Source organism: Empidonax traillii, unplaced genomic scaffold (assembly GCF_003031625.1).
Source record: "Empidonax traillii isolate 1590-97213 ecotype Southwest subspecies unplaced genomic scaffold, ASM303162v1 scaffold1692:size73552, whole genome shotgun sequence".
Lineage (NCBI taxonomy): Eukaryota > Metazoa > Chordata > Aves > Passeriformes > Tyrannidae > Empidonax > Empidonax traillii.
Genome location: NW_020956885.1, coordinates 26296 through 37125, shown reverse-complemented (window position 1 = coordinate 37125; position 10830 = coordinate 26296). Strand labels below are relative to the sequence as shown.

Below are 10830 nucleotides of genomic sequence, written 5' to 3'. Positions count from 1 at the left end.
TCAGCGGCCGAGTTCTGTTACCACGATTGTTATTTCACTGCGATGGAGGAGCTTTCCCAAAGCAAAAATAATAACAACAATAAGAGAAAAAGCAGGAGGAAAAAAAAAAAAAATGAGTGAGAGAAGTTGCAGTGTCCCCCATTTGGTCCAGGGTCTGGGCTAGAAGATGGCGGGAAGGGGGTCGGGGTCCCCAGCCCTTGTTAAATACGTGTCACCCACTCGGGGGGCTCCCAGGCCATGACATGAGGCACTGGGAGCACCAGAATGGCAGCCAGAGGGTCCCTGGGGGGCTGCTCCGACAGCAGGAGAGGGCTGAGATCCTGTAGGCTCTGCCCCCGCACTGGGGGGCTTCATATGAGACTGGTCCCTCCGCCCCACAGCCACAGCCCCCCCAGTTCCCCTGGGCCTGGGGGTCCCCAGAGCCCCCCAAGCTGCCAGCAGGGAGCCAGGCCCAGGTGGTGCTGCCGGTTCAGGGTGTCCCTGTTTTGGGGTGTCCCCATTTTGGGGTGTCCCCTTGTGTGGCAGCACCTGGGATGGGGGTCCTCGCCTGTCCCACCCCACCGAGGGTCCCTCCAGCCCCAAAAGCTCCACAGGGAAATGCAGAGGGACAAGGGGAGGGCGGTGGCACTGCTGCCCCCCCGGCACCCCCCGACACATGAACAGAACCGAGGTGAGTCTCGACAGGACATTTCACCACTAAAGTGCAAACCAGGACCAGGACAAACCGTGGAGATCGGTGGGAGCACCAGGGGGACGTGGACGTGGGTTGGGATCACCAGGAGCAGGGGACAGCCTGTGGGGTGGCCATGGCCGGGATCACTGGGGCAGGATCAGCACGGGGACATCGCCCACGGGGCAGCCACAGCTGGGATCGTGTCACCTGGGGGGTGGCCACCAGCACCAATGGGAGGATGTCACCTGTGGGGTGGGATCCCTGCGGGCACCTGGGGGGCCACCACAGCCAGGATCACCATGAGACATCGTCACCACAGCCAGGATCACCATGGGACATCGTCACCACAGCCAGGGTCACCGAGGGGACATCACTGGGGAGTGGCCACAGCCGGGGTGACCGTGGGGACGTTCCCCACAGAGCCATAACACAGCGGGGTGAGGGCGGGCACTGGGGAAGGGTCTCCTGTGGCACTTGGGGTCTGGCAGGAGCCCACTGCCCCCCCCCCAAAAAAGTCCCCAGGCACTTCCAATCTTCAATCAAAAAGGCCACCTCGGAAGAAATGAAGGACACTGCAGCTTCCCTCCCCCTGACAGCCCAACGGGAAAGAGGAGGGGGGGGGAAATAATAAAAATTCCGAAGAAATCCATGACAGACCCCGTGGAAAAGCCCCGTCGGCTCCGGAGGGCTCTGGTTCCGGCCAGTTCGGCACGACGAGAACCGGCGAGGTCGGTGCTGCCGCCTCCTGGGGACCCCCCACAGCAGGGTGGGGACAGGAGGAGGCAGTTTGGGGAACCCAGATTTCCCAAAGCAGAGAGGGAGGGGCAGAGGGGGGAGATGGAGGGAGAAATCCGAGCATTAGGGCACTATTTGCACCTATAATACAAAGTGAAGAAGAGTTCGTTGTTTCTCAGAAGTTAAGTCCCAGCTGATCTGGCTCCGCTGCCTCCGGGGTGGTGGGTGGGGTGGTGGCGGGGTCGGGAGCCGGTGGGATCGGGTGCCAGGTGGGATCGGGTGCCAGGTGGTGGCTTCGAAGCATTAAAAAGTGCAGTTAGAGGAGCTCTGGGAGGGTCCTGGTTCGGGGGTCTCGGTGCTGGGGTGGAGGTGCGGCGTGGACGGGGATGGAGGTGGGATCTTGGCTCAGTTGCTACAGCACTGGCTCCTGTTCTGCTGGCTCTGCTCGTGCAGGTCCACGCCCCGGCTCCGGCCCCCGGCGCCGCTCGTGCTCTGGGGCTCGTTCTTTGGCAGCTTCTTGGCTGGAGGGGGGACATGGGACGTGGGATTGGGGGGGTGAGATTGGGAGGGGCGACCCAGCTGAGTCACCTCAGCACAGAATCCCAAAATCCCTGAGGTTGGAAATGCCCTCCCAGCCCATCGAGTCTACCCTGTGCCCAATCCCCATCTTGTCCCCCAGCCCAGAGCACTGAGTGCCACGTCCAGTCCTCCCTTGGACACCTCCAGGGGTGGGGACTCCACCACCTCCCTGGGCAGCCCCTTCCAGCGCCTGATAACCCCTTCCATGAGGAAATTCCTCCTGATGTCCAACCTGAGCCTCCCCTGGCACAGCTGGAGGACATTCCCTCTTGTCTTGTCCCTTGTTCCCTGGGAGCAGAGCCCGACCCCTCCATCTCCCCCCTCCTGTCAGGGAGTTGTGGAGAGCGAGAAGGTCCCCCCTGAGCCTCCTCCTCTCCAGCTGGGCCCTTCCCAATGAGAAGGAGCCGCTTCCCTTTGTGCTGCTCCTTCCCAGCCCTACCACAACCCCCCCCTGCCCTGCTCAGCCTCCCAAGAAGCCCGTTGGGGGTGGGACAATCAGCCCCCCCGTGTGCCCCGGGGGAGCCTCACCGATGGCCAAGAAGAGATCGTTCACATTCATGGCTGTCTTGGCCGACGTCTCCATGAACAACAGGCTGTTGTCATCCGCGTACGCCTGCGCCTCCTGCACGGACGGGACCCGTCAGCTCCAGCACCTCCCAGCCCTGGGAGCCCCCCGAGGACCCCCAGGAGGCCCCTCACCTCATACTCCACCATGCGTTTGCTGGCCAGGTCAGCCTTGTTGCCGGCCAGGGCGATGACAATGCTGGGACTGGCTTGTCTCTGCAGCTCCTTCACCCATGTCTTGGCCCGCGCGAACGTTTCCTGCGGCAGAGGGGGAATTCAGGGACGGTCCCCGTCCCTGTGGGGACACAGGACCCCACCCGAGCCCCTGCCCCACCTGGTTGGTGATGTCGTAGACCACGATGGCGGCCTGGGCGCCCCGGTAGTACATGGGGGCCAGGCTGTGGTACCGCTCCTGCCCCGCCGTGTCCCAGATCTCGAACTTCACCGTCGTGTCGTCCAGGCACACGGACTGTGTCAGGAACGCCGCTGCCGGGAGGGGGGGCGTCAGTGATGGGCGGGGGGAGCCACCCCCGCACCCCAGGTCCTTCCCCGCATCCCAAGTCCTTCTGGGGAGCCCTCCCTGCGCCCCCGCTCCTGTCCCAGGAGGGATTCGCAGCCTGGGCTTGTGTCCGACGGGACTCACCCCCGATGGTGCTCTCCTGGTACTCGTGGAACTGCCCCTTCACGAAGCGCAGCACGAGGCTGGACTTGCCCACGGCCGACTCTCCCAGCAGCACCAGTTTGAACTGGCAGATCTTACTGGCCTGGGACTGCCCGTTGGGCCTGGCGGCCCCACGGCTCGTCATGGCCCCGGTGCTGCCGGACCCACTGGAGAGCTTGGAAGGCACCGATCCCTCGGCTTTCCTGCGGGGAGAAGGGGAGATCCCTCAGCAACACGTTCCCCGGGGTGGGATCACCCCCACGGGATCCGTCCCCGGGGGTCCCCCCCTCAGCTGGGGGCTCCCCCAGCACATAGCAGGGACTCGCTGGCCACGGCTGCGCTCCCCGAGCTCCAGTTCCCGAGGGATTTCCTGGAGCAGCTCGGTGGGAAGGAGCTAATCTGGGAGCCAGGCCGCCGGGATCCGGCAGCCGAGGAGGCTGGGAGTGAGTCAGCACTCCTCCTGCTCCCCGAGCAGCTCCAGCCGGGACACGCCGGAGCTGGGAAGGGGTGGCAGGACAGCGGCTCCAGGCTCAGGAGATGCCACAGTGGCTCCGGCTGCCGGCCGGGAGGAGGCTTTGGAAAACTCCCCAGCTCTTCCCAAACACCCTCCCCCCACCCTGGTTTGAGGGATTCTTGTTTATTTCTCCCTGGTTTTGATTTGATTTCCATTCCCGACTGGAGCAGCAGGGGCTGATGGCGCTGCCCAGGTCGGGGTGCAGAGCACATCCCCCTGGGATGGAGCACAACCCCTGCCAGCACCGGAACCACAAAGCTTTGGGAGGGGCACCCGGAGACCAACCGGGAGCCAGGGGTCACCAGGCAGGAGGAATTCCTGCTGGGATTGTGTTTGTCTCGGGATCTAACCTCCCTGTGCCCAGGAATGCTCCGTCCCAGGCCCGCAGCAGATTCCAGCAGTGCCAGGACAGGGATCGGAGACCAGCCCAGGCAGAAAGTTGTTTTTGGCCAGTTCCCCTTCCCGGGAGCAGGGATCCAGCAGATCCCAGCAGGAAACAACTCCAAGCACAGCATGGATCCAACCCCGCTGTCCCAGATCTCACCCAGGTTAAGGGGGTTGTCCCACCCAAGGCCTGGCAGAGCCCTGGGAATACAAACTCCTCCCAAAGCACAGCGGATGTACGACCCCTAAAGCACTTTTTCCAGGACCTCTGGATCCCGGTGGATCCCAGCTTCCTGTGGACCCCCAGCACCGCAAGGGCTCCTCCTCCACAGGGAGGTGGGAGCTTCCTCCTCCCCCCTGCTCCAAGGAGCCCATTGCTCCCCACAGAGCCCCTGGACAGCCCATGGAGCCTCCAGACACCAGACATCCAGCTCTGGATATAGCCAGTGCTCCAGGACGTGTCCATCCCCACCTGTGTTGGCCACTCAGACCCAGGAGGTCCCAGGGATCCTCTGAGGGATCATGGGAGGCACAATCCCCCAGACTCAGACTCCCTCAGAGAAACTTGGATTTTTGGGCCATCAGACCCATCAGTTCCCACCAGAACATCCCGGCTCCAGGTGGAAGGTGCCCACCCCCCAATCCCTGGGACTCTGATGCCATTTCGGGTGTTCCTGTGCCATCAGCTGCTGGATGGGCAGATCTACCAAGCGGGGCAGCACGTGGGGATACAAACCCTGCTCTCCCTGGCTGAGGGGTGTGACGGAACACTGGGAGCCCTCATGAATGGAACACTGGGATCCATCCTTAACAAATACTGGATCCTTCCTCGATGGAACATTGGGATCCCTCCACAATGGAACAGCTGGATCACTCCTCCTCAAAACACTGGCATCCCTCCTCAGTGGGACACTGGAATCCTTCCTCAATGGAACACTGGTGTCTCTCCTCAATGGAATACTGGGATCTTGGCCCTGACAACAGACCAACTGGGGCTGTGCTGAGCCACAGGGATTCCAAGGGGCCTCGCTCTGGTTCCCCCAAAATACTGCCTGGTGCAGCCATTCCCAAAGAGAACTGAGCCAGGACTGAGCTGGGATGGAGCTGGGACATAGCCGGGATGGAGATGGGACGGGGCCAGGACAGAGCCAGGACCGAGCTGGGACATGGCCGGGATGGAGATGGGACGGGGCCAGGACAGAGCCAGGACTGAGCTGGGATGGAGCTGGGACATGGCCGGGATGGAGATGGGACGGGGCCAGGACAGAGCCAGGACTGAGCTGGGATGGAGCTGGGACATGGCCGGGATGGAGATGGGACGGGGCCAGGACAGAGCCAGGACCGAGCCGGGATGGAGATGGGACGTGGCCGGCACAGAGCTGGGACGTGGCCGGCACTCTCTGTCACCGGGGTTGCGACAGCCCGGCCGGGTAACGGCTTTTCCTGTTGCCACCCGGGCTGTTCCTGTGGCCCAACCGTGCCCCGACAGAGCCACGCGGGGCTGGGACCACCAGGATCGGCCCCAGCGGTGCCAGGGGTCTGGGGGGAGCCCAGCCTTGGCCACAGGGCTGGGACAGCAGGGCCGGGACTTAACCTTGAGGGACCGACGGGCACCCCAGGGGGAGGGCTGTCCCTAAGGAAACCTTGGGGTCACCCCCAGCAAAACACCGGGACCCCTCCTCCATGGAACACTGGGATCCTATCCTTCCACTGGGATCCTATCCTTCCACTGGGATCCTATCCTTCCACTGGGATCCTATCCTTCAGTGCAACCCTGGGATTCCTCCCCAATCAAACACTGGGACCCCTCGCCAGCGACACACCAGGATCTCACCCAGGACCCCCTGGAGAGGATCCTCATCCTCCCAGAGAGATCCCAAGGGATCCCTGGTGGGAAACAGGAGAGTCCCTTGGGAAAAGAAGCTGATGGGTGGCCAGGACAGAATCCATGGATGTGCTGCTGCTCCAGGAAGGGCCGGGCACCTCCGTGTCCTGATGGCTCGGGGGGGGTTGGTGCTGCTGGACACCCACAGTCCATGGGCCACCCTGGGGGACGTGGAGCGCCCCGGGGGACAAGGACCACCCTGTGGCTCCGTGGAGCCTCAGTGGAGCAGGAGAGGCCCAGGGAGCCCCAGGTCAGGGTGAAGGCACCCGGGGACCCCCATTCTGGGGTAACCCTGGCTTGGGGGGAGCACCAGCTCTGTAGGTTCCCAGATTCTGGGGGAGCCCCAGTTTTGGAGGAGGCCCCGTTCAGATCCCCAACTGCAGGCAGGCACTGGGAGGAGGGATGAGCACCTGGCAGGGAAGGAGTCGCAGCCTCCTCCAGCCCCCCTGGAGGAGCTTCCACAGCGCCGGGATGGGGCAGGAGCCAGGAGGGGACAGGGGGTCTCCCTGTCCGTGATTCACTCCCAAACTCCCGGAGCAGCCAATCCCACACCAAGAACTCCCACTGGGACTGGGACCGGCCCCAAACACGAGGGGTCCCACAGTCCAACACAGATCCCCCTCCCAGGGAGGGGCCGAGGGGCTCCAGGTGCCTCTGCCTGGGCCGGGGAAAAGGGCCCAGAAGCGGCCGAATATGGGGGGAAGCCCCCCAATAATGGGGTGAACACCCCCGTAAGGGGGGAGAGAGGAGGAAAACACCCCCATAGCGGGAAGGAGGGTAAAACCCCCAGAAGGGAGCCGCGTCCGCTCCCCACGGGAAGGACCCGGCCCCGACACCGCGACACCTCCGGGGGGGGGTCCTGGACCCCCCATTCTCCCCCAAACCCCGCCCGGGGAGTGGCGCCCCCCAGCCCTCCCCCCAGCGCCCCGGGGCCCGCCCGTGCACGCGCTCCCGCCCCGCCCCGGCCCCCCCCCACCTCCCGGCGCCGCCTCGGCGGGGCCGCCCCCCCGTGCCCGCCCCCGGTGCCCCCCCCGGTACCTCCGGTCGCTCCCGGCGCGGCCCCGAGCGCACAAACAGCGCTCAACCAAACCCTGCTGCCGCGGGCGGGACCCAGCGCAGCCGCAGCCAATCAGCGCCGCGCCCGCCTCCCCGTCGAGCCAATGGCAGGACGGGCTAGGGCACGGCGCCCCGCCCCCGCGAGGCTTGGCAAATGGGCGGCGGCGAGCGGGGAAATGGGCAGAGAAACGGCCAATAGGAAGGGAGGGAGCGTCATGGAGAGGCAGGGCTTGGATGAGTGACGCGGCAAGGAGCCAATGGAGCCGCGCGGGGGGCGCGGAACTGACAACAAATAAGGTGACCAGAGGCGGCGGGAGCCGGGAGCGCCAGCAGCCAATGGGAACGCGGGGAGCTCAGATTCGCCCAATCACAGGAGGCGTTTTCCGTGACTGACAGGAGGGGCCGCCGGGAGCCGCGACCTGTGGCCGCCCCGCCCGCGGCTCGGAGGGCGGTGCCAAGGCCGGCCAATCACGGCGCTCCAGGGCGCATGGGGGTGTGACCTGAGCCCGGGTGGGCGTGGCCTTGGGGGGCACGGGGGGCGTTGGAGGGGCGAGGGGACACGGGGGGGCCCTACAGGGACACATGGGGGGACGGGGGGGACACAGACAGGGGAACCAAGGAGGGAGGCCTGGGTGCCAATTTGGGGGCCCCACGGGCAGAGGAGGCAATGTGGGAGGTGATTTGACAGACCAGGGGGCGATGGTGACACGGCCCCCCCCCCCTTAAATCCCCCCCTGCCCCCCCTTGCAGGCACCACACGCCAAGTTCGACATTTGCTACAAAATTTGCAAAGTTACAAAAAAACCCCCGCGATGGGGTAGGGGAGGGGCATCAGGGCCCCCGAGGTGGGGGTGAGGGGCCGGGAGGGGGGGACAAGGGGAGTCCCCATCAGGGGGACTGTCCCACCCCTGCAGGGCTGAGACGAGGGGGGGGCAGCCCCCCCATAGCACCAAGCTGGGGAACAGCAAGAAGGGGGAGGAGGGTGGGGGGGACACAAAGGTTCTCAGCCCCCCCTCCCCGTGCTGGTCCCAGAGACCCCCCAAATGGACCATTAAGTGCCAAGAGTCTGGGGGGGGCCCTGGGTGCGGTGGGGACAGAGCAAGACGGGCTGTGGGACCCCCCTCCTGTCCTGGTGGGGGGGGTCTGGCTCTGCTCTGGGGGAACCCCTGGGGTGGGGGGATATCTCAGAGGCGCAGGTGAGGGACTGCTCGGGTGACATCCTGGAAAAAGGGGTGTCCCAGCGCCGCCTTGGCCGAGATCCTCTTGTTGGGGTCATAGTGCAGCATTTGCTGGGGGAGAAAAGGGGGTGAGGGGGAAGTTGGGGGGTTCCACATGCCCCCTACACCCCCCTGAGCCCCTCACTCACCGCCAGCAGCTTCCGCCCCTCCTCGTCCAGTGGAGGCACCACTTTGCCGAAGTCCTGCCGGGCCCATTTCGGGAAGCTGGGCTTGTAGTCGGGCATGGCCGAGACCCCTGGCCAGGCAGCCTCGTCGGGGGTCCCCAGGGTACGGAAAATTCGGAAGAGTTGGTCGATCTCCGAGTCCCCCGGGAACAGGGCACGGCGGGTGATCTGGGCAGGGGGTGGGGGGGGACCCCAGAGTCACCTCGGGGGGGCCTGAGCACCCTGGGGAACCCCAGAGTCACCCGGGGAGGGTCTGGGGACTCTCAGGACACATCCAAGGGACTGCAGAGTCACACTGGGGAGGTCTGGGGACCCCCTGGGCACCAAACCCTTGGTCTCATCCCAGGGACGTCCCTTCTCCCACACCTCACCCCCCCACACACTTCTGAGCCCCCCAGGGCCCCCCCCGGTGCAGAGCTGGACCCCCAGAGGGACAGGGGGTCTCATATCAGGCCCTGCTTCACCCCCAGCGTGGCCATGGCCCCTCCAGGGGGTCCCTGGGACCAGGCTGAGCATCTTCATCCCCCTCCTCCTCCTCCTCGCTGTCCTCCAGTGCAGCACTGGGGGGGTCTGACCCCTTGGCCGGGGGGTCACACACAGCCCCCACCCCGTGAGCTCTCACACCAGCCCCGCGTGACCCCCAGGCCTGGTTTTCCGGGGCCTGCGGTCGCCCGCGTGACGTGGGCACGGGGGGGGCTCACATGATGTCCCCCCTGGATCCTCACAAAGACCCTTTGTCACCCCACACCCCGCTGACGTCAGGGCTGCACCCCCAGAGCCGCAGGATCGACTCCCAGGTGTCCACAGTGTCACCCCAAGGGGGCTCTGGGGACCCCCAGGACACACCCGTGGGGAACCCCAGAGTCACTCTGGGTGGTCTCAGCACCCTGGGGGACCCCACAGTCACTCTTGGGCACATCCCAGGGACCTCAGCATCCCCCTGGAGGAGGGGTCTGGGGACCCCCAGGGCACACTCCCAGGGACCTCAGTGTCACCCTGGGGGCACCCCGTGTCACCCACCATCTCAGCGAAGATGCAGCCCAGGCTCCAGATGTCCACGGCTGTCGAGTAGTACTTGCAGCCCAGTAGGATCTCGGGGGCTCGGTACCACAGGGTCACCACCTGCCACATGGAGGGGGACACCGTGAGCACCCCGACCCACCCAGCGTCCCCCCGGCCCCCCCGGTGCCCACCTCGTGGGTGTAGGTGCGCACGGGCACCCCGAAGGCGCGGGCCAGCCCGAAGTCGGCCAGTTTGATGGCGCCGTCGGCGTTGATGAGCAGGTTCTGCGGTTTGAGGTCGCGGTGCAGCACCCGGTGGGCGTGGCAGAACGCCAGGCCCTGCAGCAGCTGGAACAGGTAACTCTGCGGGGCCGGGACACGCACTCAGGGTGACGCTGGGCTGTGCCCAGGGGGGCCCCAGAGCCCCCCAGGGTGTGAGGGATGGGATGCCCCAGGATGTGCCATGGGGCACTCCAGTGTCGCCCCGGGGGGGGGGCTAGGGACCCCCTGGGCACATCCTGGGGGACACCAAGAGACCCCAGAGTCACCCCAGGGGGGTTTAGGGCCCCGCACCACGGCCTCCACTCCCACCTTGATGAGGGGCAGAGCGATGCCACTGAGGGACGAAGAGTCCATGAACTTCTTCAGGTCCTGGTGCAGGAACTCGAAGACCAGGTAGAGCTTGTTCTCCGTGTGGATCACGTCCAGGAGCCTGAGGGAGGGGAGGGGAGTGGGCAGAGCCCGGGCCACAGGGCACCTGCCACAGCCCCAGGGGCTCAGCACGGCCGTGGGGCTGTCACAGGCAGAGTCACGGGCGTGCCATGGCCTCAGTTCCCCACGGGGCCACCACACAGCCGCATCTCCTCACAGCCGTGGGGATCCTCACAGTGGGGCCCCCTCACAGCCACGGGTCTTTCCACGGTCGTGGGGCTCGCCGCCACCCCCAGCCCCGGAACAGAGCCCCCCGCTTACTTGACGATGTTGGGGTGGTTGAGCTCCTTGAGCAGGGAGATCTCCCGGATGGCCGTGCTGGGGACACCCTCGGTCTCCCTGTGGGAAGGAGGGGGTGAGTCCCGGGACCCCCGCACCCCCCAGACCCCCCTGGGACCCCCCACTCACGTGTCCAGGCGGATCTTCTTGAGTGCCACCACCTCCCCTGTCACCTTGTTCCGGGCCTTGTACACCACGCCGTAGGTGCCCTCCCCGATCTTCTCCACCTTCTGGAAGTTCTCCATGGGGGGATCGCGGGAGGGGCGGCCCGGGGGGACACCGGCGGGGGGGGAAAGGAGAGTCTAGGGGAGGGAGGGGGTGTCCCTGTCCCGGAGGAACCGGGAGAACCCCGGGGGGGGAGTGAGAAGAGAGTTGAGGGGTGGGGA

At 65.8% G+C, this 10830-nt stretch overlaps 2 protein-coding genes across 2 annotated transcripts; both read right to left on the bottom strand.

The window, feature by feature from the left end:
- Positions 1-1226: 1226 nt before the first annotated feature.
- RAB5B (RAB5B, member RAS oncogene family) lies at positions 1227-7126 on the bottom strand. The gene is made up of 6 exons (XM_027908388.1): positions 7034-7126; positions 3195-3415; positions 2886-3037; positions 2687-2809; positions 2516-2609; positions 1227-1929 (listed from the first exon to the last, which is right to left on the bottom strand). The coding sequence occupies exons 2-6, from the start codon at positions 3355-3357 to the stop codon at positions 1814-1816; spliced, it is 648 nt and encodes a 215-aa protein (XP_027764189.1). The 5' UTR covers positions 3358-3415; positions 7034-7126; the 3' UTR covers positions 1227-1813.
- Positions 7127-8004: 878 nt separating this feature from the next.
- Positions 8005-10756, bottom strand: CDK2 (cyclin dependent kinase 2). The gene is made up of 7 exons (XM_027908387.1): positions 10574-10756; positions 10427-10504; positions 10046-10166; positions 9647-9817; positions 9474-9575; positions 8418-8621; positions 8005-8340 (listed from the first exon to the last, which is right to left on the bottom strand). Exons 1-7 carry the CDS (start codon positions 10687-10689, stop codon positions 8236-8238), a joined length of 897 nt encoding a protein of 298 aa, XP_027764188.1. The 5' UTR covers positions 10690-10756; the 3' UTR covers positions 8005-8235.
- Positions 10757-10830: the final 74 nt, after the last annotated feature.

What these genes read in the sequence shown, in the direction of transcription:
- RAB5B (XM_027908388.1), bottom strand. Translation starts at nt 3,357, where the DNA reads ATGACGAGCCGTGGGGCCGCCAGGCCCAACGGGCAGTCCCAGGCCAGT. An exon ending in CCAGGAGAGCACCATCGGGG is followed by an intron (nt 3,038 to 3,194) that starts GTGAGTCCCGTC and finishes CCCTCCCGGCAG; the next exon opens with CGGCGTTCCTGACACAGTCC. An exon ending in AACGCATGGTGGAGTATGAG is followed by an intron (nt 2,610 to 2,686) that starts GTGAGGGGCCTC and finishes CCGTCCGTGCAG; the next exon opens with GAGGCGCAGGCGTACGCGGA.
- CDK2 (XM_027908387.1), bottom strand. Translation starts at nt 10,689, where the DNA reads ATGGAGAACTTCCAGAAGGTGGAGAAGATCGGGGAGGGCACCTACGGC. An exon ending in TCGCTCTGCCCCTCATCAAG is followed by an intron (nt 9,818 to 10,045) that starts GTGGGAGTGGAG and finishes CCGGCCCCGCAG; the next exon opens with AGTTACCTGTTCCAGCTGCT. An exon ending in AGGGGCGGAAGCTGCTGGCG is followed by an intron (nt 8,341 to 8,417) that starts GTGAGTGAGGGG and finishes TTTCTCCCCCAG; the next exon opens with CAAATGCTGCACTATGACCC.